Source organism: Megascapheus bottae, chromosome 8 (genome assembly GCF_031878675.1).
Source record: "Megascapheus bottae isolate mThoBot1 chromosome 8, mThoBot2.hap1, whole genome shotgun sequence".
Lineage (NCBI taxonomy): Eukaryota > Metazoa > Chordata > Mammalia > Rodentia > Geomyidae > Megascapheus > Megascapheus bottae.
In genome coordinates this window covers 10,007,806-10,035,189 of record NC_143516.1, presented here as the reverse complement: position 1 = coordinate 10,035,189, position 27,384 = coordinate 10,007,806, and the positions used below count along the sequence as shown (strand labels likewise).

General features: G+C 39.1%; 1 protein-coding gene across 2 annotated transcripts in view; it reads left to right on the top strand.

The window, feature by feature from the left end:
• Positions 1-27,384, top strand: part of Esr1 (estrogen receptor 1) — a 222,633-nt gene that overhangs the window by 52,742 nt on the left and 142,507 nt on the right. For both annotated transcript variants that reach the window (XM_090337946.1, XM_090337947.1), the window contains exon 3: positions 6,731-6,847. In XM_090337946.1, coding sequence (XP_090194072.1) covers positions 6,731-6,847 — 117 coding nt within the window. The remainder of the gene's footprint in view (positions 1-6,730; positions 6,848-27,384) is intronic.

Genomic DNA, 27,384 nt, shown 5'->3' with positions numbered 1-27,384 from the left:
GATTCCATCATCTACCACAAGTGTCATGAATTTTGGGGACCAAGCCTTTAACAAAAGGGCCTTTGGGGTATCCTTATTCAAATCATAGCAGAAATTATATTTTAGGTCAGTAACAAATTTTCATGAAGAATAAGCTGAAGCTATTACAATAGGCCAATATTTTTGAAAAATCCTGTCATAGAGTCATAACAGAAAATCAGAATCCAAAATCAGAAAGGCATTAAGGTAGAAATCGTGACATTGGTCAAGATACAGTGTGTTCATACATTGTTTTGTTAAATAGCAACTCCTTTTTAAAACTGCTTAAAGATTTTTAAAAAAACAGAAAAAAGAACAATAAAAGAAATTGTAGTGAAGAGAATTCAGGAAAAATATACAACTTAAGAGCAGCCTCCTCTTTCTCTTTGCTGTTCTTTTTCCCCCATGTATCTCTTAGGATCAAGTCTGGCTATCACAGAACTAGAGCTGGGGGTTCTGAGGCATAGCTCTCATTGTTTTGCTCTGGGCCCTCATCTTGTCCATCATGACATTGTGTGTGGAATCACAAGTTGATTTACACTCCCTAAGTGAGTTCAGATGGAGCCACAGAGGGCTGCCGTGTCCTTATAGTATTTTTGTTTGTTTCACTAACTAAGGGACTTAGGATGTTTCACCAAGTCCTGAGAATATGCTGGGTCCAGGACCAGTGGTAGAAGATGAGACACATACGGTCCATCTCTTACCAGGCCTAAACATGGGAGCAACTTGGAGATGACAGAGACTTGGTGAAGATTTAGGAAGAGTTTTTTAGTAAGCTGTGTCTGGACTTTCAGGTTTTGTCCACGGAGTGCTGAGACACCTCAAGGTATGAAATCAGCTTAGTGACGTGAGGGGTGTGATTTCAGAAAAATCCCTCTGGAAACACAGCGTAGGACAATCAGTGGGAGATGCTGGAGGCAGGGTCTTACAGTGAGTGGTAGGGACAAGCCAAGTAGAAGAAGCCATGGATGCTAATAGTGACCATATGTCAAAGACAAAACTGGTTTGCTTTGAAAAAGAATTTAAAAGATTATTGCCAGAATCCCTCTCACCTCTCTTCCTCCCTCTCCTTCTCTATCTTCTTTTTCTTCCTTTTTCTCATCCTTTTTCTCCCATCTTTTCTCCTTTCCCCTCTTCTTCCCTGCTTCTTCTTCTCCTTTCCCTTGTTTCTCCTTCCTTTCCTCCCTTCCCCCTTTCCCCTTCTTTCTTCTCTCCCTCCTCCCACCCTCCCCCTGCCCTGCCCAGGCATGTATGCGATAGGGGTTATGGATAGAATTTCTTTTTTTTCATATATTTTTATTGTAATTAATACAAGGGTTGCATGATATTTGCCAGATAGATGGTGCAGTAATTCCCATACATTGATACCCTTTCACATGTCTTGGTTCCCATTTCCTTCCCCCCATCCCCTCCCCTCATCTTGTTTTAGTAAGAAAGTTGGGAGTTCTAAACAAGGCTTTGTGTTTAGCTTCCAGGCAGATGGAGGGGGTAGAAAGTTGGTCCACGACTCTGGGGTACTTCCATCTTGAAGCCCATAGATTTTGATGGGCTTGGATGGTGGACATAGCTGAAAGTCAGGAATCAGGTTTGATCTGAGGTGGCTACAAAACAAAGTTAAGAGTGACAAACTGTCCTTTTGTGCCACTTTTCTTTTTCCTGCTTGTTTTCCTTGGGCTCATGTTTATATTCCTTTTGACTCTGTAGGTATGGGTTAATGTCTACATTTTCATAACTAACACAGGTAGGCTTCATGACTGGTGATAACAAAGCACAAAAATGGCAGCCACTGAAAGAGGGAAAATAAGAGAAGGAAAAAGAAAAAATGTCTAGAGGAAGGAATTTCTCTCTTTTTTCTCATTGGTTTATTTGCTTTTAGTCTTTTCTGTTTATTATTCAAACTAGAGTTTTCATCAAGATATCTTGATTTTCATATTTACATACATTTAGCTCTGTGTGTGTGTGTGTGTGTGTGTGTGTGTGTGTCTATCTGTCTGTCTGTGGTATAGGAGACTGAACCTAGGGCCTTGCACTTGATAAACCATTGCTTCGCAATTGAGCTATCTATTAAGCCTTTATTTTTCTTCTTTTTATAATTATTAAAAGATTTTATTAACACTGCTTTTTTATATCATATTTCAAATGTCAAATTTAACAAACAAGTATTCAAGAGTGGAATCTCTATATGTAATCACTGGCACATAAATTTAAGAACAAGATTAAAATTAAGTTGAGTTTTTATGTCATAGATACATGTCAATCCATATGTAATTATGTCTATAGAATATATATCTCATCATAGATTTATATGTCTAAATATTCTATTTATATCTCCAAGTTCATGTCAATGACATTGAGAACCTGAGTACTGAGTCATCACTCTTGTACTGTTTGGATCTAATGTCACATATCAAGGAGACCATGCACCTTTTGTTCCTTTGGTCTTGGCTTATCTCATTCAACATGATCTGCTCTAGTTTCATTTACTTCCTAGTGAATGACATTATTTTACCTTATCTGTTGGCTATGTAGAATTCCATTGTATATATGTACCACATTTTTTGTATCCATCCGTCTGTAATGGGGCATCTGGGTTGTTTCCATTGCTTGGCTATTGTGAACAGCGCAGAGATGAAAATAGCTGTGCAGGTGTCCTCATCACATCCTGGGTTTTGATGCTCAGGGTAGATGCCTACGTATGGCTGGGTCGTAGGCAAGGTCTGTTTTTAGTTTTTTTGAGGAACCTCCAATGTACCTGCCAGAGTGGTTGGAATCTATTTTTCTTTTTTGATGGGAAGGAAAATCATGATGATTGGCTTTCAAAATGTTCACCCAAATGTCATGTCACATCTTAGACTGTGTGTGTGTGTGTGTGTGTGTGTGTGTGTGTAGGTATTAAAGTTTAAACTCAAGGCCTCTGCTCACATATGGCTTTTTTACTCCAAGCTGATACTCCACTACTTGATCCACATCTCTTCTTTTGGTCTTTTGCTGGTTAATTAGAGATAAGAGTCTGTCTGACTTTTCTCTTTGTGATAGCTTTGAACCATGATCTTCAGATCTCAGCTTCTGAATAATTAGGATTACAGACATGAGCTGCCAGTGCCCACCACATCTTAGTTTTGGTCTTCGACTTTTCATCCAAGAGTGTGCAGAGGGAACTTTTGGGCCAGTCTTGTCGCAGGAATGTGAGGTGGTTTTCTCCATAAAAGCACTACATCTTTCTCTATCACAAAAACTGCTGTGGGTTGATTTTTATTTGTAAGATTTCAATACATAATTGTAATAAAATTTAAAGAAGAGTTTTTTTTTTGCCAGTCCTGGGCTTGGGCTCAGGGCCTGAGCACTGTCCTTGGACTTTCTCAAGGCTAGCACTCTACGACTTGAGCCTCAGCACCACTTCCGGCTTTTTGCTATGTATGTGGTACCGAGGAATCGAACCCGGGTCTTCGTGCATGCTAGGCAAGCACTCTACCACTAGGCCAAACTCCCAGCCAAGAAGAGTTTCTTGAAACACCCTAAATCAATTTTTCTGCTAACACCCCCCTGCAAATTATATTCACTAAACTCAAAATACAAAAACAAATCACTTTACCTTTTTTTTTTTTTGCTATCAGTCAATGCTGAATGTTTAATGGCATTTGATTAATGGAGCTTACTTTCATTGTAGATGCCAAATACATACTTGCTAAATTTTTTATCTTGTCAGTTTATCTACTCAATACTTTAATGTTTTTGGATAGGGAAAAAGCCATCTTTTCACACAACTTTTGTATTATGAACACATTTCTGTTATACATCTATTTTTTCTTGTTAATGGATGAATTGAATTTCACAAACGCAACATGTTTTACATATTAAACATGTTGGTTCAAGAATTTCATGTGGTTCTATAAAGGTATGTATCTACCAGTGGATGGCCAATCCAAATAGAAGACTCAGCCAAATGACCTCTGACTCAGTTTAACCTCCCCTCTTCTTTCTGATTTGAAAACACCTGGCTTTGGGAAGAGAATGTGACTCCCAAAAGTCATGTTTTGTTTGAGTATGTCCTAAATCTTCTCTTCTGAGATTTGATGGATGCTGTCTTTTTTTTATGGATCCATGTGTGCTTTTCTGTGTAAGTTCTGTAGAATACCAAACACTAAAATTTTCCTTAAGGTATCAGAGTTTATATCTGCTCACTTAAATTTAGTTTTGGATTCGATTGTTTCCTCAGATGGTCCTATTGATGAGGATAACTCTAAAAATAATAACTGTGCCTAGATAGATGAGGCAGTGTATAGGCTCTTGCCAGAGATCTGAGTTTATTTGCTGACTGACTCTGAAAATACAGAGGTTAATTTGATTTGAAGCCAGTTTTGTACGATGACATTTTATAGTGTATGTTTGAAGATGGAGAACCAAGTTGTGTGAGGCTAGCCTTTCTGGTCAGGTTCCCATTCTGTTATTCTGATTGGGACGGATCCTTTGTGGAATGCGGAACAAAGGACCCTGCATTAAAGGCATTTCATTACCTGCCACATCTCGTCCTGAGTCAATGGTTAGACAGATACGAGAGCAGGAAATCAGAATGAAAGTATGGAATAAATTCACTTTGGTTTGTTTATTTAATCTATGTGGAGCAAATGAGAAACACTTGAAATAATGCATATCATTTTATGATTTTTAGTCCCAATTCAGGATTTTGTCTTAAGATATACATCAATTGCAGTTCACAAAAGTAGATGTCTTTATAAATTATTAATACTTATTAATACTTATTAATTTAAGAAGTTGAATGGTCTACAGACTAGTCTTTTTGTAGGAGGAGGGGTGGAATTTAACTCAGGGCCTCAGAATTGCTAAACAGGTGCTGTTCCAATGGAACCATACCTCCAGGCCTTGAATCCCCGAATTTCTTTTGCTGGATAAGAGTAGAGGTGAGTGAGGGGTTGGCTATGGTGGGCTATGGTCCTAGCTCTGTAGGAAGCGGTAGTAGGAGGATCCCAATCTAAGGCCAGGCCAGACAGTAGCATAAAATGATCCGAGAAAGAAACGAAAGCTGACTTAGAATATGTCTCAGTCAGAAGAGGAGTTGTTTAGTAATTATAACAGTAACAACACGTATGGCATGACTTCAGATTCTCAGAGTGGAGCCTCCTGAGGGCAATTGAGTACACACACCTGGGGTAACGCCGGAGTATCTAAGTGTGACGTGGGGTGGAAATACTAGATGAAGCCAACACCTACATCATCAGGAAGCTCACAGAAACTGATTTTGTGGCACAGTCAAGGTGGAAAATAATGAGCATAGGGGGAGCCCTGAGGGAGAGGAAGAATCCACACTGCTCATGCAGTCTAGCCAGAAAGGAGAGTGCAATGTAAGGTTCAGGTTAGAGCAAGAGGACAAGCTTGCATGTGGAAAGGCCAGAAAGGAGGAAGCACTGCAAAAAGAGAGACTCTACAAAGAGAGAAGGGACGGTGTACTCATAAGGGATGACGGCAACTAATGTCCCCTGAGCTTATCCCATCGATGACACTGTGTAAACCTTTGATATGAAGGTCTGTTAATGTCTTGGGTTAATCTTATTTCAAGACATACTGAAGAGGAGGAAAGTCAGCCCTATGGATGCTCATCTGGAGCACTGTGGAATAATCCCACACCCTGCTGCCACCCGACCCCCAGGCTTGAGTTTACATAGCCTGTACTTCATTTAAATATTCAATTAGGGTGCGCTCACGCGCGCACGTGTGTGCGTGTGCATGTGTGTGTGTGCAGGGGGGGTTGAACTCAGGACCTGGGTGCCATCCCTTAGCTTTGCACTCAAGATTGGCTCACTTGAGCCACAACTCCATGTCCAACTTTTTGGTGGTTAATTGGTGATAAGAATCTCAGAGAGTTTCTTGCCCAGGCCAGTTTTGAACTGTGATCTCAAGCCTCATCTGACTCCTTAGAATTACAGGTAGGAGTCACCAGCTCCCATCTCATATTGTTACTGTATCTGACTTTGTTACCTCGTATATTCGTTTATTTGTTTATTTGAAATAGGAAAGGGAAGGGGGGAAAAGAAGATGATAGGGAGGGGGTAGGGAGAGGGAATTGGGGACAAAAACATAAGAAGGGCTATCAATGTGTGAGAAGTAAGGCACTGACAAACGTAGCTGTAACTCCTCTAGACATTATCCTGACAATAAAGAAAGTCCACTTTGCAACTTTCTATCTGCATGTTTGATTTTTAAGAACACTGACAATCTCAGTGAGGGCCTTGGTATAAAAACCAAACTAAATCAAACCAAACCCCCAAAGCTTATCTATGGGTAAACCTTGAACTTGTGAGCTCATAGAAACATTGTGCTGAGGGCTGGGGTGTGGCTTCGTGGTATTGCACGTACTTACTGTGCATCCCCAGCCGTGGGCTGGAGGGGGTGGAGGAACAAATAAATAAAAACCCACATTATGTCACATAAGCTAGGCTATATGAATGGGAGATGGTTTTCCCACCAAATTTAAAGTGATGATGGGCTGATGGGGAAATGAAGTGGAGCAGACATTTTCTTTACTCTGAATAGACAGAAAAGGGCAGATGGGTGTAGCCACCTTGCTGGGCCCAGGAAGGTGTAGCGTTTACACAGGCTTCAGCATTTTCCCTGCAGATCCTGACCAGGAATCTCAGCTGAATTGCCTAACAATGAAAACAAAAACAAATGAATACTATCCTCTTGTTTTTACCAGGACATAATGATTACATGTGTCCCGCGACCAATCAGTGCACCATCGACAAGAACAGGAGGAAGAGCTGCCAGGCCTGCAGACTCCGCAAGTGCTACGAAGTGGGAATGATGAAAGGAGGTAGGCACAGTGACTCGGGGCCAGGAGTGTGGAGGGGCATGAGGAGGTTGATTGGGCCGTGAATTACGATGGCCGTGCTCTTCCTGGCTGCTCTCCAAGGGCTCTTTCCAGTTTATATAACATCAACTGAATGTCTGTGCCATCACTGGAGTTGTGTTTCTTTCTTATTCTTATTTTCCTTGGAAATAAATTGCATTTTCAGGCTATCCATCTTATTGATGGATTGATTGCACTGACACTGGGGCTTGAACTCAGGGCCTTGTGCTCTCACTCACCATTTTTGCTCAAACAGGACTCGCATCCATTTGAGCCGTGCTTCTACTGCCAGCTTGTTGCTGGTACTTTGGAGATAAGAGCTAAGAGCTTCATGGGCATTCTAGCCCTGCCTGGCTTTGAGTTATGATCCTCTTGAGTAGCTAGGTTTATAAGCAGGAGCCACCGGCATCCAGCGATGCATTTTATTTTATTTTAAATTGGAAGACTGGAACTGGAAATTTGTACATGCCATTTTGTGTTTTATAGTCTCGATGTAAATAGTTATGTATTTGAAATCAGAACTGTGTGAGAGGTAGTGGAAACGAAGGAAGATCATTTTCAGTGAGCATTTATATTTCTAAAGTTCAAAAATGACATCTGGGGATAAACTTCCATTCAATTGAAACCTGTATGTGACGAGCTAAATAGCCAATGTACAACTCTGGATTATCTTCACATACCTGATAATTTGAATCTCAGTCAGGATGTATCCCTGTCTTTTAGACGCTTTGAGGAGTGGGACCCCCCATAGCTTGTGTGTCTAGCAGTGCTGGGGGCACAGGAATGATTCCTGGTCCCCAGCGATTCCAGAAGCACCTGGGACCACTCGCTGGTCTTGCTGGGTGTGGCGTCCTGCCTCATCTTCATTGCAGTCCTCTAGCTTTCTTGTATGGGAATCTAGAGTCCAGGGCTGGGTGTCAGGTGTTCCCCCCTGTGGTTTCCTGATTGACACATTTGTATTCTTGCGATCTTACTTTGAAGAGCATTGCTTCTATTGCTGTTGGAGAGACCTCAACATAGCATGGGGGAAAAGTCCCAGACATTCAGATTCACAGTCCTGTAGGAGAGAGGAGGGGAGCAAGCTGTGTGCCAATTGTCCTGGGAGAAACTTCCAGAAGCTTTGGGGTGAGCCAAGGAAAATGAAGTTGCAATGAAAAAGAACACTGATTTTGCAAGTAGAGGCCAGCTAACTTTGATCTCATTTATACCTGGATAAAAGAGGCTGGAGATCAAGGCAGACTGGGTTGTTATATCTTACCAGGAAGGTTGTGTTCCTTCTGCAGCCAGGCTGAGACTTTAACTGCCTTGGATGTGGAATGAAGTCTCTTGGTGCACAGAAGCAATACTGAATTCATGTATTGTGTGAGATCTCACTAGCCCTTCTAGAACATCTGAAAAAGCAGCTTCAATTCAAAGGGTGATTGATTCCAAGAACTGAACAGCCACATTCAGAAAATGACAACTTGAGTCAGAAATGGATTAAATATTTAAGAAATTCATCTTGCTTTGTACTGTTGGAAAATTAGTTAGACTTAATTAAACTCACAGAAAGCTTCTCAAGGTAATTTGATAAGTGACAGGAATATAACAGCTACTTAACACAAGTTGAATTTGAAACGGGGAGTCCAAATTTAATACTGTTCTTTGGCAGTTATAAGTAGAGAATGAAGATCTTCCTCCTTTCTGAAAGATGAAGTGGGCAACTTATGAATATGTCTAGAACATATTTTTAATTCTTTTTTCCCCTAATTTGCATCCAGATGTTGTCTGGCTACATAAGTATAAATTATGCACCTTTACTTTCAATCTAACAAGAATTCTTATTTATAAAGGCATTAACTAAAGTCTTCTTACTGTTTTCAAATAAGACTCTAGATTATTTGACTGTACTGGGCCAGTCTGTGCATGTACATATTTGCTCATGTATATTTATTATGGCAAGATATTCATCTGTGTTCGTTGTCTGGGGCAGCCACAAGAAATACTATATACTGGGTGGCTTAAAGAACAAAATTTAATTTTTTCTCATCTTTCCAGAGGCTAGAAGTCTAAGGTCAAGTCAGCAGAAAATTCATTTGCTGCTGGAGGCCCCTTTCCTAGGCTTGAGCTGTCCTCACGTGACCCCTCCTCTTCCCAGAGTCCCTAGGCCTGTTGGACTAGAATTGGCCCTTGTGATTTTATTTAGCCTTAATTATCTCCATAAAGTCCTATTTCAAATATAGTCATACTAGAGGCTAGAGACTGAGCACATGATTTTGGGGGGGGGGGCATAGTTCAGCCCAAATGGATGCCATGACAGATTGGATGACTTTATAATCCAAATCAGTTTTCTCCTGGTCCTGGGGGCTCCAGTCCTGAGATCCAAATGTAGGTAGTTAGAGCCTCTCCTGAAGCCTTGATCCTCAGCTTGCAGTATGCTGTCTAGCTTCCTCCTGTCCTCCCACCACCCTTCCTCACACTCTCCTGCACTTAGTTCCTCGATTTAGAAACACACCAGTCACACTGGCTGAAGGCTCTACCTACCCTATGACCTTGATTCATCTTAATTACTTCTCTAAAAGGCCATGGCTCCTGATAGAGTATCATTTTGAAACCTTTGAGTTAGAGTTTCAGTTTATAGATTTAATAGATACACCATGCAGTGAAGAATAACACAAGTACAGAATAATATGGCATTGAGATTACTGTTGTGTCATAAAACTAGCCTGTGAAGACATTTTATTTTCATCATCCTTGTAAAGTGCTTTCCATAAAGCAATATAGTTTATTGTATTTTTTCATATATTTTTATTGTAATGAATAGAAGGGTTACATTATATTCACCAGATAGAAGGTGCATTACTTCACATACATTGATACTCTTTCTCATGTCTTGGTCCCCATTTCCCTCCCCCCCACCCCTCATCTTGTTTTCCCTTCAGAAAAAATCATATTAAGTGAAGTAAGCCAGAGTCAAAGGAACATAGACTCAATGGTTTCCCTCATTTGTCATAATCAGTAGAAACCTTTTGCCCTCCTAGCAGAAATTTGCAATAGAGCAAAACCTAGATACCTAAGGCCATACAGTATCACGCTTAACGAAAGGACCTCTAGGATATAAAAACAAAAGCCATATAATGAGTGATTGTTGTCCTTAATGTGCTATGTTATCTCTCATCTCTTTTGCTGTCCCTTGGTTATCTCATATTGTTACAGTATTTCACTTTGTTATCTGATATATTGGATAAATGTGTATTTGATTATTTGATATTGTATTTTTTATAACAGGGATACACACATGACCTTATAACACCATATATAACAATGTACAAATCTCACTTTCTACTTAGCCAGTGTGTCTTGAAGATCATAAATCATAACATAAAATGCCTTATAAATTCAGTTACCATAAAGGGTTAGCATTTATATCCTTTTGTCTTTTTTAATTTCAGTTAAAACTTTATCATAGCTGAGTGCTGTTGCTTTTATTGTTGTTTTCCTCTTACAAGGGAGAGAATGGCAATTTCATCATTCCTATTGAATATAAATATTTAATTCCTGCATGAGGAGTAAAAAAACCTGAGTCAGACATGCATCTTATTTTAGAAAAATCTTTTGATGTCTTAGATTGGAAATAGCTCCATGTTGAGTGAGATTGGTTGTCTTTGAGAGTTGCACAGGTTTATTAAAGTTCTTCCCTTTATAGTGGACTCAGAGGCCTGTTGAGAGTAAGGTTCTCATTTTGCAGAAGAGGAAATGGACATTTAGAAATTAATTGATGTGCAGGAAGCATCCTGATTATGTTTCATTATGACACATTGAAAAGAAATCTGACACAGAGGAGTAGTGGGCAATGTTAGTAATTTCAGAGCCTTGGGTTAGTAACAGGGTTTTCCAGAAGGGAGAGTAGGAGACATAAATGTTTATTAGGATACCATTAAAAAAATAATGGGCAGCCAGACAAAAGGAGTATGGGCCTTAAGTCGGGGTTGAGAGTTACTGGAGCACCTTTGATTGGCTGCCTCCTTTAATGGGCCCCTTCTTTATTGGTTGGTTGGGATTTCCCACACATGACCCTTACTTCTCATTCCGCCCAGCCCTGGTATCGTCCTCCAGCATGTCTACTTGAGGGGGAGGCATCATTCTTTATTTCCAGCTGGTGTTTCAGGGTATATATAAACGGTAAAAAATTTAATATTAGGGTTATACTTTTATCTTTACAATTTATTTTCAAACAGATCCATAAAAACAAACACTCTGCATAGTTATGGGGTACCATATTTTGCTATAATAATACATTGGATAGTGTTTACAGCAGGTTAATGCTCTCTCTCTCTCTCTCTCTCTCTCTCTCTCTCTCTCTCTCTTTGTATATCTGTGTGTGTGTGTGTGTGTGTGTGTGTGTGTGTGAAAATATTTACCATTTCTTGAAGGTGAAACACTTCCTTCTAGTTTTCTGAAAAACAGAAAATTTTATCATGATCTGTATAGATAGATATAAAGATACCCTATCTATCTTTCCTATTTGTATCATTAGCTATATGCACTCTATTATGCAATAGTATACCAGAACTTATAGCTTATTATTCTTTGGTCAAACTTTTCCTTGCCCTGTCTTCCTACTTTTTTCAGCCTTTGGTAACCATCAGTTCATTCTCTGTTTCCAAGATCGCGCACACACACACACACACACACACACACACACACACACACACACACACACACTCATATATATTCTACTTGAATGAGGGCATAGAGTACTTGTCTTTCTGTGCCTGGTTTATTTCACTTAACATAATGATCTCCAGTTCTATCCATGTTGATGCAGATGACAGGAATTCATTCTTTTTCAAGAATAATATGTTCTTTTGTGTATATGTAACATACTTTATACATTTCTCACTTTTTAGGTGCTTAGGTTCTTTTCCATGTCTTGCTGTTGTGAATAGTGTTGCAGTAAATATGTAGTGCAGATGTCTCTTTGATATGGTAATTTCATTTCCTTGGGATACACACACACACACACACACGATTGATGAATCATAAAGTAGTGCCAGTTTTTACTTTTTGAGGGACTTTAAATTATTTTCCATAAGGCTATACTAATCTGCCTTCTAACCAACAGTGTATGATTCCTTTTCTCCATATGCTCCTGTCTGTTTGGTATAGCCATCTCCCTGGAGTAAGTTGGTATCAGAAAGTGGTTTTAATTTACATTTCACTGATGGATTAATGATATAATACATTAGTTACATCTTAGTTGATCATTTGTCTTCTTTTGAAAAATGTCAATCTAGGTCTATTGCCTATATTTTAAACAGATCAATTGTTCATGTGTTATAGAGTTCTTTATGGATTCTGTCTGTTTGCTGCATATCAGATATAGAGTTGGAAATCATTTTTTCCCACTCTGTAGCTTGTCTGTTGATAGTTTCATTGGCTGAACAGAAGCTCTAGTTGGTGTGATTCCTTTTATTTGTGGTTTTGTTCTTTGTGGTTTGGGGACTTATGTAAAAAAAAAATCCTCGCTCATCCCAATGTCCTGAAAATATTTCCCAGTATTTTCTTGTCGTAAATTCAGTTTTGTGTTTTTCTTACATTTAAATCTTTAATGTATGTTTAGCTTTTTGTTACCAGTGAATGACAGGATTCATTTCATTGCTCTGCATGTAGTTGTCCAATTTTCTTAGAACCATTTGTTGGAAATACTGTCTTTTATACACTGTATATTCTTAGCATCTTAGTTGTAAATCTCAGTTAAGTATATGTATTTATTTCTAAGTATAACATATGTAAATCCATACATGTTATAAACCATATCAACAGAATGAAGGACAAAAACCATATGATGATACCAACATAGGCACAAAAAGTGTTTGGTAAAATTTAACATCCTTGGATGATTTTCAGTAAATTAAACAGGGAAAGAGCCTACACCTACTTAAAAAAGGCTACATATAATACTACCGTGAATGGGAAAACATTGGCATGTGTCCAGAATAGCACAGAAGTCAATAAGAAACTGAAATAAACTTTTTCCTCATGCTTTTATATTTAGTGCTGTTTGCTATAATTTTTTTACTGATGAAATAAACTCTTAATGCAGGGTTTGATATTGAAATTTCCTTTCATCCTGCTATTTTATTTATTATTATTATTATTATTATTTATTTATTTATTTTTATTGGTCGTGGGGCTTGAACTCTGGGCCCGGGCACTGTCCCTGAGCTCTTCAGCTCAAGGCTATCACCATCCTACCCTTGAGCCTCAGCGCCACTTCCATTATCCTACTATGTTTTTTGGCCCCAAATAAACAACCGGGTAATAATGTTAATGACATCACAACCAGATAATATATTAAAATCAAAAAATGTGAATTAGGTAAAAATACAAATATGATCTCCCGGTAATTGCAGAATTGTCCCTGCAGACACATCCAAGTTTTCCCAGAAAGTAGCCTTGGAAGTTCATATTTAGGATTTGACTTAATCACAAAAAATATTTAAGATAAGTTAGCTGCATTTTATGTGAGACTCTATTTTAAGTGAAAGCTTCTATATTTTTAATACTTAATATTTTAAAATATTATTTTATGGATTCATACCCTATATGTTTAACCTATCCAAAACATCCCCAGCATTGCTATTTGAAAGCAAATAAATGTACTAGATCCATTAATTAACTTATGCATAGAGCCTTGAGGACTAGTGAATATAATGTTTTGCCACATTTTAAAAGCAATCAAACTCTTTTCCACAAGCAGTAGATACCTAGTGCATGGCACAGATAAAAGCTGATCTGGCATAGTTTCTCATGACTGCACAGAGTGTTTATAAAAAAACCTTCTTGGAACTCTAGAGTTTCAAAGAACACAGTTTGCAAACCATTGATCTAATGTAACTGTATCATCCTTTTTTTTTTCGGGTTTGTTTTCTTTTTACCAGTCCTGTGGCTTGAACTCAGTGTCTGGGCACTGTCTTTGAGCTAGCACTCTTCCACTTGAGCCACAGCATCACTTTGGGCTTTTTCTGTATATGTGTTACTGGGGAATAGAATCCAGGACTTCCTGCATTCTAGGCAAGCACCCTAGCACTAGGCCACACTCCCGTTCCAAACCCCATCATCTTCTAGGTAAGAAACTGGAGGCCCAATGACCTGAGCATAATCTTTAAACTACCTGGCAGAAGAAGCCTGTCTAGGTTCTTTCAGAGATAGAAAGTTTTCTTTTTCTCGGGCCGGGAGTTTGGCCTAGTGGTAGAGTGCTTGCCTAGCATGCACAAAGACCTGGGTTAGATTCCTCAGTACCACATACATAGAAAAAAGCCTTGAGAAAGTCCAAGGACAGCACTCAGGCCCTGAGCTCAAGCCCATATCTTTGATTCTGCTACCATTGACATATAACCTGAAAAATAGTTGATACGATATGTAGGTGGTATATACTTTAGTGCCCACAAATTCATACATGCACATGAAATTCATTCATGATAGCCTTAGCTATCTACTTCTGCTTCAGTCATAGGGGCCTTCCTGGAAGAGCATGCATGGATCCCACTGGACCCATGCTGGGCTGCGCACTTTGAAGAAACATGTAATTTCCATTGGAAATATGATTGGTGAGGAATCAAGCAATAGAAGCCACAGTCATGAAACTCCAGATAGAAATTTAGATGTTGATTAGTACAGCATGGATAAAAAACAACTCATGGCATTAGGTTTTCCTCTCTTAGATTAAAAATGAAAGTAATGCCTGCTCTCTCCCAACCCCGCAGTCTAGAAGCAATGAAGGCAGACCAGCTTCTGTTCAGAGGATACTTGCAAAAAGATGGTGGCTCCAGTCATCTTAATGCAGACTGAGCAACTTTCTTCTAAATTTGGTAGAGTATAATTGTATCAGCTCAATTTGAGGATGGATGCCTTACTTCTTTATGAAAACGGTCTCTGAAGGGCTGTTAATGGCCTATGTGCTGCTTTATCTATCAACTTCATCTCTCTATCTCTCTGTCTCTCTTTCTCAGTCTGATCCTGGGGCTTAAACTCAGGGCCTGGGTGCTGTCCCTGGGCTTTGGTATTTGAGGCTAGTGATCTACCGCTTGAACCATAGCACTACTTCCAGATTTTTTTCTGAGTAGTTTATTGGAGATGCGAGTCCCAGCACTGATAATTGAATAGACTGTGTTTGTTCCACTGTATATCTCTGGTTCCTTTGATGACTATAAGTTGACTATAGGTATGTGGTTTTATTTCTGGATCTTCTATTCTGCTCCATTGATCATCTGGTCTATTTTTGTGCCAATACCATGCTGCTTTTGCTATTATAACTCTATAGTAGAGTTTGAAATCTGGTATTGCAATACCACCCGCATTGATATTTTTGCCTTGATTTGCTTTGGCAGTTCTAGGTCTTTCGTTGTTCCACTATATGACTAATTCTTAAAATATGCTGGTATTGGCTTGTTGTCAACTTCCCTCATTAGAATGAATGCAAACTTCAAGAGGGAGCTTGGGAGCTTGTAGACTGTTTTTTTTTCTTAAATAAAGAACAGAATTTTGTTTTTACGAAGTCTTAGAGGCCAGGCAGTATAAGGTCACAGTGGCTATGGATTCAGTATTGAGGAAGGCCTTGCTTACACACAGAATATATGTTCTGTTCATTCGTGTGGAATAACCTGCTACAGTTTCTGTTATCCACTGTTAACTGTATGCCAAAGATATACATGGAGACTTCCGTTAACAAAACAAACAGTTGATTGCTTTTCAAGAGAGAGAGAGAGCATGTTTCTCTCTCTGGATAGAGCCTCATGTTGCCCTCTCTGTCCTGTCCAGGACTTAGCGAGCCTCACAGGGGTCATTTAGGAGCTGATTCTGGTATCAGGTCAGCTACGTGGTGTCCCCCTGGGGCTGACTTGTGCTTAAGGAACCTCGTGTGGCACCCCAATGTCGAGTCCATTCCCCTCACCTCCTCTCAGGACCATTCGATGTCATTATTTGTTATTATTGCCACTCTTTTACTATAATACATTCGTATCTAAACTGTATAGTAGGCATAGGTGATTAAAAATCAGCTTCTAGGCTACAAGGCTGGAGAAGAGAGCCTGGCTTTAGGGAGTCTCCCCATCTAAGCCCAGCCACTGGCAGGAAGGGAATGGAGATACGCACTTGGGGCTGAGCCTGGATTTCGGGGCGCTGACATGCTCTCCAAGGTTCATTAGGGGAAGAATCAGCCAGGGCACACAGGGCGCATCAGTGGGAAAGAATGAGGGCAGAGGAACAGAGGCTTGCCCAGGGGTGGCTTGAGCATTCTCTCAGGTCTGGTGCTGCCTGTCCGCGCCTCTGGCTGGAGAAGTGGAGTCACTTGGCTGGAGGGGAAAGGTGAGGTCCCCTGAGGACGGCCCCCATCACGGGGTGCTGCAGTAATCTTTTGGTGGGTCAAGCTGCTTACAGGGTTCTCTGCTCATCTTGGAATCCAAAGTGTCTGTGGGAAAAAAAATAATGCAGGGAAAAGGACACATTTTTTCTGAGCTTTAGGGTGATGGCTAGACCCGGAGACAGCATTCTGGCAGTCTGTAACAGGAGGTGCTCAAAGCTGGCGTTTGATGATTTCTTGATTGTGAACACTTGGCAGATCTGAAAAATAATGCAGTCATCTCAGACTCGAAGAGAGGGTGTCCCAACTTTAGATGAGCAGTCAGGCATTACATCATTAACGTGGCCACATTCAGCATAGAACAGGAAATATATACCCTCAAAGTTTCAGGGCACTAAAGAAGTTAGATGTAATAGAGGTAGACATGTGGATTTTGTTTTATTTTTCCTTGCCCATTTGGGCATCTGTAAGCCTAAGAGATTTTATTTTCTTTTTCCAAGGTACTGGGGTTTGAATTCAGGGTCTCTGCTCATTTAATGGATGTGTTGCCACTTTGAGCCATGCTTTCAACCCAGGCTTTTGCTGGTTATTTTGGAGATAATGCTTTTTGAGTCATGTTTCACCTCTGCTTTTTGCTGGTTATTTTGGAGATTGAATCTTGTGGACTTTCCTAAAGGCCTAGTTTAGAACTGAAATCCTGCAGATCTCAGTCTTTTGAATACTTGTGGTTATTTTCTGCCTCCTCCTCCTCTTCATCCTCCTCCTCCTCCTCTTCCATTTGCAAAAGCAGACAGCAAGATTTTTGTTACATATACTGAGTTTACTCACACTAAGGGTTTGAATCTTATTCTTCTAGGTTCAATATGTCATATCACACAAAAGTTATAATGCCGATTTGCATTTTTAAATTAAAAATTATTTTGAATTGACAGTAAGTTGTGTTAAAGTGTATTTTTTTTCCAGTTAATGGGGCAGGGACAGAAATAGTCTCTATCAATTGATTACACCGGTGCTTGTACATAATAGGGAGTCAGTAGAAGATTGTAGCACACTTACTTTTATACATAAAATACATGAAACTGAACAAGCAGTTGCAGAGCTGGGAACACACTACAACTTAAGATTCTTATCTTTCTAGTCAGGAGAAGTTAAACTGTGTGCAGCAGCAGCTTTGGCTGTGAAACAAAATCTCTCCTCAGATCTTAATGGCATACAAGCAGCAGCTCCTGCTCAGGGAATAGGAAGAGCCGTTGGAGCTTTTGCTGATGTTAGCCTGGCTCACTCATGTCTGGAGGTGAGCTGTCTGGCATGGCGGGAGTGGCTGGGAGACCATTTGGAGTCACCTGTCAATCCTCCAGTGGGCTGGGCAAGGCATGTTCTCACCAGCATGGCAGAGATAGAGAGCAGACCTGTTGGAAGTCCTTGCGTGACTCCCTTGGTGACATGCAGTGGGACAAATCACGTCAGATGCCAGGATCCTTAGACAGAATGTGCAGGGCTTCCAAGTTACAAGGCAAAAGTGAAACAGTTAGGAGAAGGTTTTGTAATTTATCTCAACTAAAATCAATTTTTTTATGGATTTTGGGCTGTATATGAGAGTGAGAAAATTTCAGAACTAGAAGGACTTATCGGCATTTCCCTTCTCCTCATGATAAGAATCCATTATGTAAGATACCTGTGTGCTTGCATTGGAGCTTGGGATAGAGTTGTGTGTTCTGTTTTCATACACATGAAAATATTCAGAATTAGTGGACACCTGAGGCTTAAAATCTAGAAATAAATGGAGCCATTACTTTCAGAAAATCCAGAAGAGCTTCTGGCATACAGGCTTTCACTAATATGCTCAGTGGGTGTTTAGTGTCAGTGTGTGTGCTTGAACTGCTTGTGACCAGGAATCAATGAAGCAGCAAAGCACAATTGCTGTTTCCAAATATAAACTCCAAATGTTATGGAATTTTTAAATATTTTAGTCAAATTGCTCCTTACATATAAAGTTAAACAAAGAGCATCGACTAGGTAAACGTAATTTTCATTTTTGTTTAGCTTATAATTAGAAGCCCACTGCGGTGGAACATACCTAGAAGCCCATGAACTTAGAAGATCCCAAGTTAGAGGCCGGCCTCTGCATATTTAGCAGGATACTATCATTAAAACAAAGGAGCTATTGTTTTTACTAATTTGTCATTCACAATAGATACCATTTTGTAAAATTCCTCTCTCAAGCTTACCAACAACATCTCCTTGAGGAGCATCCCAATATCTATTTGCAACCCCAGACTCCTTCTTCTGTGTCTATGAAGTCAGGGCTCTGTATTCCAACTCCCAGACTCCTTCCTCTGTGTCTGTGAAGTCAGGGCTTTGTATTCCAATTCTAAACAAGACTGCACTGTCTTTGTGTTTCTGTGTCTAGTTTTCTGCTGTTGTGAATGTCAGAGTTCTTTTTTTTTTCAAGGCAAATAGTATATTGTTGTGTTATCTATCAGGGATTTTTAATATCCACTTATCAGTCAATGGACACATTGGTAAACTGTAATGATCATTATATGATGCTTTAAGGAAAATGACAATGGGCATGAATCTTTCAGTACTTTGGCTTCAGTTTTTGCATATCTACCCACTGGTGGAATTGCTAAGTTCTATGTTTAATTTTTTGAGGGTCTTCTGTAGCATTTTCTAGTTCCTGTACTAATTTACTTTCTCTCCATTCATATGCATCTTTTGCTACATCTTTGCCAATATTTGATCACACTCAATGGAGAGGTTTGAGGTGATAACTCATTGTGATTTTTACATTTTTCCCTGATGATTACTGATTTTTAACATTTCTCTTGCTTGGGAAATTGTTAAAAGCAGTTTCCCATTTTATACTTTTTTTGATATTGCGTTTCTTTTGGATGTTTGAATGTTAACCCTTAGTGGATGCAAGGTTACACACCTTTTCCTCTGTTCTGGAGGCTGTCTCATCATTCTGTGGATTGTTCATTGGTTATGTAGAAATTATTTTAGTTGAAGTTCCTTCTTGTCTATTTTTGCCTTCATTGCTTGTATTTTTGAGGTTATATCCCCAAACCAAGCATTCTACCAACTAACCCAATAAACTTCCACTCAACCAAACAAAACTCATCCTGTAGACCAACGGTCTGGAGCTTTTCCTTTGACTTTTTTTCCTAGAAGTTTTTCTGTGTCATGTGTGATGTCTAAGTCTTTAATCTGTGCCAAGTTGATTTTTGTATATAGTATGAAGTCCATTTTCCTTATTCTACAAGTAGATGTCATTTTTTTCTCTGTCTCATTTACCATCTTCTGTATTGATCCTTTGTTGAAAACCATTTGACCATAAATACATGAAATTATTTTGGTGTATTTATTCTGTGGTTAATGTGTCCATTTATACACCAGCAGCATACTTTCTGTTTGGGGATACATTTTGAAGCCAGTGTGACACTGCAAGCTTTGTTATCACGAATTACATGTGAATTTCAAGATGGTTTTTTTCATTTATTTTTTGAAAAATGTCCTTGAAAGTTCTGAAAGGGATGGTGTTGTATCTGAAAATACTTTTGGTTAGTGGGGGCATTTTACTTCCATGAATATGGGATATCTTCCTGTTTATCTGTGTCTTCTTCAGTTTAAGTGTTTAGGTTGTACTATACCGGTCTCACTCGCTTCCTTCTTTCCTCCTTCCTTCCCTCCGTCCCTTTCTTCCTTCTTTCTTTCTTTTTGGATGATTTGTCCCTTGTTAATAGTGAATTATTGAATCTACCTCTTTTTGTGTAATTATAGTCTGTGTCTTATTTTCTCAGATGTATTCATATTTACTTTTTGCATTTAGGTACTTTGGGGTTGAGTGCATATTTGTTTACAATTGTTATATTTTTTGATGAATTGGCCATTTAAATAGCCTTCTTTGTCTACTTTTATGGTTTTTTTAAATTATAGCCTGTTTTATCTGATATAAGTAAAATTACTTCAGCAAAATAGTTTCTATTTTCATGAAATATCTCTTTCCATCCTTCAGCTTAGTCTGTCTGTCTGTGTGGATTTCTTACATTTGGGTCTTTTTTTTTGGCCAGTCCTGAGGCTTGAACTCAAGGCTTAGGCACTGTCCTTGAGCTTTCTCAAGGCTAGTACTCTACCACTTGAGCCATAGCACCACTTCCAGGTTTTTCTGGGTATGTGGTACCAAGGAATTGAACCCAGGGCTTCGTGCATGCTAGGCAAACACTCTACTGCTAGGCCAAACTCCTGACACTAATTGAGTCTTTTAAAAAAAATCCACTGTACTACTCACTGTAATTTGATTCAAGGTAATTTTTAATAAGTAAGGACATTACTGTCATTATATTAACAGCCTTCTAATTCATTTTTTCGATCTATGATTCCTATTTTCTTCTCTTGCCATCTTTCATAATTAGGTGATTTTATTAGTTATTATGCTTTTATTCCTTTTTGTCTTTAGTCATATAGTATAAGAGTTTATGCTCTGGAATTATCCAAATGTCAGTTATGTTTTTAGAACAGGATTTTACAGTTCAGTCTAGTCCAGTCCTAGACTGCAGTTGTGCCATCTGTACTTCCTGTGTACTTGAGATTACAGTTGTAAACACTGTGACTGTGTTGGTTGTAGTTGGGTTTGTCAAACTGCGCCTGGGGCATTCTGGAACTGTGCTATGTTCCCTTGATTTTTTTTAAAGTTAAAGAGGATTACTCATTTACTTTTCCAAGAATGCCCATATCTCAACCTTGAATATTAGGATTGATGCCTCTAAGGACTCAAGGCCAGAACCATCCCCCCCTCCTCCCAAAAAACAGTCTCTTTCATTTTTACAATTCTGTTTTGTAAAAATTAAGATATTTGATATGAAATAAGGACTATTTCTGTAGGTAGAGTCTACCAAATGATAAAGTTTGAGGTGGTGGTATGACTGAATTGCTATTTTGAATTCTCTAAGCCCAGAGTTCCCAGGATTCCCAAATGCTTGTTTTCCATTGCTTGGGTTGGGTTACTGAATGAGTGTCAGAGCTGCAGGGAACTTGAAGATCACATCCTTCAACTCTTTGTTTTTCATCAGATTGTTCCAGTCTAGGTCACGCAGCAGGGTAACTGCTCAGATAGACTCAATTTAGTTCCATTGTAGCTGCCCCACTAATGACATAAATTATCATGCAAAGTAGATTTATATATAATAAGGTATTCACAGAGCTTAGACCATCACAGCGACTTAGTAATAACTACTTATGGGCACAAAGTGCTGTCCATGATGAAGAAAATCATCAATGAATTTGGCTTCATTGTATAGAAAAGTACCAAAAAATGCATGTAGGGACTGTGGTGGACATATATATATATATATATATATATATATCTTATTATTTAACACAATTTATAAAGGATGTTTCCTCTCTTAGATAATTGCAAGCAATCTTTATTGTTAAGCCTGTTTTCATTTTAATCTTTTGGCAATTTTGGTACACAGAAATACCATTTGTCTGAATGGGATCTTAAGGATCAAGTGTATTCTGGCTCTTCACTTACCAGGAAACACTGGCAGGTCACTTAGCTTTTCTGTACTATTCTGGGTTAGATGTAGTTTGTCCCTTAGGGGCTTAGGTGCTAGGGCTTGGATTTTCTGCCTGCTGGTGTTGAACTGGCAGGACCTTAAAGAGACTGGGCCCAAGTGGAACTTGATTATGTTGGCAATCAACTCCACTCTAGTAAGGGATTAACTCATTCTCCTTGAAGCCCAGTTAGCTTCTTCAGGGGTGGTTTGTTATGAAAAGAGAAAGAATGGCCCTTCACTGTGTGTGTGTGTGTGTGTGTGTGTGTGTGTGTGTGTGTGTGTGTGTGTGTGTAGAGGTCATAGGCTTGAACTCTGAATCTGAACCTGGGCACTGTCCCTGAGCTCTTCAGCTCAAGGCTACTGCCCTACCCCTTGAGCCAGAACCCCACTTTCCATTTTCTAGTGATTAATTGCAGATAAGAGTCTCATGTTCTTTAGTGTCGAGGCTTGCTTTGAACCTCAGTCGTCAGATCTCAGCCTCCTGAGTAACTCGGATTACAGGTGTGAGCTACGGTGTCCAGCTAGTCCTTCACTCGAGTGTCTCTGTCTTGCTCTGCAATCCCTCTCTCATGCACTCTGTGAAATTCTCCTTCCCAATGTCCTCACCAGAGAATAAACCAATGGAGCCACTCAGTTTTAGGCTTTCCGATTTCAAAGCTGTGAGCTCGCTAAACCTCTCGTCTCTATGAAGTAGCAAATGAGAAGCACATTAACACCTGCATTTTTATTTTGCTTCTGAAAAATGTGGGTGTGGGACTTTGTCGTTTCCTAAGTCTCTTTCAAATCTTAACTATCATGCTTTATGACCTTAATAATGCAAAGATTCGAATCTAAAGCTAAAGATAGAGGTAATATGTGCAACTCCCTGGTCATAAGAACAACTTCAGCAATGACCCTGTTAACTAGCAACTGGACACCTTGTTGAAATGATGGAGTTAGGCTCCTCTTTAATACATATGGCAAGTGTCTCTTCTCTGATCTGAGAGTGATGTGGTCATTGTAGTGAGTGTAAGAACAAAATTGCTCCTCATTATTTAGCCACATGGGGAAGAATTTAAGAGCAAAGCTTGTTTGGACAGGGTGCTGAGAAGATAAATGAGCTATTTTCCACTATTAGAGATTTAATAGCTATGACTAAGACTTGAGTCTCGGGATCCTGCATAAGTTTCTAGTTTCTGCCTATGGAAAGAATAAAGAAGAACCTAAATAATGGTGATTTGGGGGAAGATTCCAGTTAAGCAACTTATAGGTTAGTTTGTTGGTGTTTGCTGCATTCAGGAGCTAGACACCACTGCACCTGAGGTCAGACTTCCTGACAGAAATATATGCTACCCTTAAAAGGGATCTGAGGTCATAGGGATCTTCCCGTCAGACCCCACACATACTTTTCATATATGTGCGACTGACTAGATAAAAAGGAGAGCAAAGCATATAGAATCCCATACAATTATTTATGCATTTAAATTTTATTTACTTTATTTTATCTTTAAGTGGTTGTACCAAGGAGTTGCTACTCAACAAAGTAGTATATGAATACAATGACTCTAGATCCCTGTCAACCCTTTCTGCATTCTCCCCCATGCTGCCAACCCCACCCCTCTCAATTGTCTTAATTTTATAGAATGGACATTGACTTTTATGACTATTTTCCCCACTACCCTCTTCATTCATCCTCTCTCCTTTTGATCTCACCCCCATTTAATTGTTCATATATTCTTAAAATTACCTTGTATGACTATTCATAATTACATTTAAAATTCTCACCGATTTTTCTACTTTCTTTCCTCTTTGCCCTCTCTTCCCTCCTTCTTTCCTTTCCCTCCCTCCTCTCTTTTCTTCCTCCCTCTCCTCCCTCCCTCCCTCCCTTCTTCCTTCCCCCCTTCTTTCCCCCCCTCCTCTCTCTCTCATTATGGGAATTGATTCTAGGAGCTCACACACTCTAGGCAAGTACTGTATCACTGTCAGCATCCAAGTCCCCCACTCTCCAGTCTTGAGTGACAAAGCTAAGGGACAGCATTCAAGCTGAGATAAAGCCCCAGGACTGGAATAACAACAAAAGATCTTGTCTCTGAACTCATACACCTTCCTCTTGGAAGTAAAAGGACTCTTGGCTTACTTCGCTTAATATAATTTTTTTCCAAGTCTTGCCATTTCCTTAGGAATGGGGCGATGTCACTCTTTCTGATGGCAGCATAGAATTTCAATTTATCTATCTACTGAGGGGTATCTGGGTTGGTTCCATATCTTAGCTATGGTAAATAGTGCTGCAATGAACAGCATTGTGCTAGTGGCTTTAGTATACCCTTGTGTCTGGGCATTTGGATAAATGCCAATGAGTGGAATTTCTGGGTCATAGGAGGGCTCTGTTTAGTCTTTTGAGGAACTGCCATACTGCTTTCCAGAGTGGTTGAAGGAGTTTTCACTCCCACCAACAGTGCAGTAGCAATCTCTCCTGACTACATTCCCACCAGCATCTATTGTTATTAGATTTCTTGATCATGGCCATTCTAACTGGAGTAAGTGGAAGTGAAGTAAACTAGTCCATGGAGCCTAGCTCCATGGTTTTCCTCATTTGTAATAATTAGTACAAATCTAGGATTCTCCTAACAGGATTGCAATAGCTCAAAAGCTATGTACATACCATCATACCAGATGAGACTAAACGAAATGAACTCTAGGATATGGAAACAAGAGGTCTATATTTGTGAATGTTGTTCTTAATGTACTACGTGAAGTTATTGCTTTACTCTTTCTTCCACTTATGGTTAATCTCATGTGGTTACTGTATCTGACTTTGTTACTGGTATATTGTACATACGTTTATTTGTTTATTTGAAATAGGAAAGGAAGAGGGGAAAAACAAGATGATTGGGATGGGGTGGGGGTGGGAAAGGGGATAAAAACCTGAGAAGGGGTATCAAGATTTGAAAAGTAATGTACCCATTATCTGATGAATGTACTGTAACTGCTCTATATGTTATCCCGACAATAAAATACAATGTAAAAATTTTTTTAAAGGCCCTCTTGATTACTGACCTTTGTCCTTCCTGGTTCTTATGAGTAAATTTCCAGAGACTAAAGAAATTCTGACTACTGCTCTTGGGGCCTGTTTTAGATTAAAGTCAAACCCAGGGCTGGTAGTGTAGCCTCATGGTAGCATGCCAAAACTGTGGGTTCAATTCCTTGGTACAAAAAAAAAGCCAGAAGTGATGTTGTGCTCAAGTGATACAGTGCTAGCCTTGAAAAAGCCCAAGGACAGTGCCCAGACCCAGAGTTCGTACCCCATGACTGGCCAAAAAGAAAAACGTAGAAAAAACAAAGATAAAACCATCCTAGATTTTTCACCAGTCTCTTTGGAGACTAGCTCATAGACAGTAAACCTGAACATGAACAATACAGAAACATTAAGTACCTCCAAAGGCTTCCTAACATTCACAGGCATGAATTCTGCCTTGATCATTACAACCAACATGTAGATGCCAGCTACTACTGTTTGTACAATGCACAACATTGTGGTTTAGGATCAGATTCAGATTTTTCTATGTCTATCTGTAGGCTTGAACAAGATATTTAACATATTCAGAGTTAGTTTTCTTTGTCAGATGAGGCTATACATAGTGGAGAGCATTTTAGTAGAATGAATATAAAGCTTTTAGTACTGTATTTGATTTGTAGTGAGACCTCCATATAATTTGGGTACAAATAATAAAAGGTACAGTTAATTTTTACCTTTTGTGCTTATTCTTACCTCTGAATAAAATGTAATTGTACTGTACTGTCATGATTAAAAATATTAATTAGTTTGTATTTGATCCCATTTGGATAATCACTCATATATAAAGATAGCACCTTGTCCAATGAACAATTTAGCCAGCTTCAGTTTCTATTACTCAAATCACATCAATATGATTAAACAACCACAAAACTAAAATTACCTGACTGTTTTTGCATAGTACATAGACCTGTGAAAAATGTATGATATAATTTTAAGTATGAAAAGAAATAATACTAGCCAGGCCTCAGTGGCTAATGCTGGCTACTAAAATGACAGATCTGGAAGAATCAGGTTCAAAGCCAGCCAGTGCAGGAAAGTATGTGAGGCTCTGCCTCTAAATAACTAGCAAAAAGCGGGACTAGCAGTATGTCTCAAGTGGTAGAGCACCAGCTGATCAGGCAAACCAAGCCAAGATGAGGCCCTGAATTCAAATGCTAGGACTGGCAAAAAAAGTTATTTATATAAAATATATATCATTAGGACAAATAAACCTGTGCATTCTCTCAAAGAAAAGAAGGTTTTGATGAATTGTAAAAATATAATTTCTAAAGCTAAGTCAAAATAATATTTCTTTTTTTTGCATTTTTTTTAAGAAAAGTTTTCTGGTTTGATTTTGATTTCTGATTCAGTCAGAAAAACCATATTTTAATTATGAGAATTTAGGGTACTTCAATTTGTTTTCTTTATAAATTTTCATTAGCATATGTTTAATGTATCATGTGGGGAGTTTTATTTTGATATATCTGACGATATGCATATATTTTTATGATATTCATATCATTTAATTCAGAGCCTTACACTCTTCCTCAGTTTTCTTCCTGCCCCTCCTTCCTCCTACCTCCTGCTGTGTCCTCCCCTAGCAAAAGTCCTACATTTTATATTCTTTTTCCCTCTTTAGATCTAGTTTCTGAATAGATAGAAATCATGTGGTATTTGTCTTTCTGAGCCTGTCTTATTTTATTTAATGCGATGATCTATTTTTCTGAAAATGACATAATTTCATTTTTCATATGAATTGTAATCCATTGTGTGTGTATATCATATCTTCTATACTGCTTGTCAGTTATTGGCACAGCCTCGTCCCATAATTTTGCCTTTGTGAAGAGAGAAAATACCAGTGCATGGGTATCAGATGCTGTTTTATATTCCTCCAGGTAAGCTCTGAGCAGTGATAGAGCCAGGTCATATGATAGCTCTGTTTTTAGTTTATTTTTTTTTTGAGAAACCTGCATACTGATTTCTATATTCAGTTTGCCAGTTTGCATTCCTACTAATCACATATAAAAATGTCTTTTTCCCTACATCTTCCCCAATAGTTGATGTTTGTCTTCTTAATGATGGCCATTTTGAGGGGGTAAGATAAAAATCTCAATTAAACTGTCTGACACTATCTCTGTCTCAATCTCTCATTTACATTACTGGGGTTTGAATTCAGGGCTTTCCCTTAAGCAGCTTGCTTACTCGTGACTGGTATGCTACCTCTTGAGTCATGCCTCCAGCATGACCTTTTTGCTGGAGATGGAAATCATCAATTTTTCTCTTCTGGTTTGCTTCAAATTGTGATCCTCCAGATCTCAGCCTCCTGAGTAGCTAACATATACGTGTAGTTCATTGCAGTTTAACTTTTAAGTTTCTGTATATTTTTTGTTGGTTGAGGGACTTGAACTCTGGGCCCTGGGTCCTGTCCCTGAGCTCTTCAGCTCAGGGCAGTACTGCCATACCCCTTGAGCTACAGCACCACTTCTGGTTTTCTGGTTATCAATTAGAGATAAGGACTTTTTTTTTTTAGTGCCTGGGCTGGCTTTGAACTGCAATCCTCTGA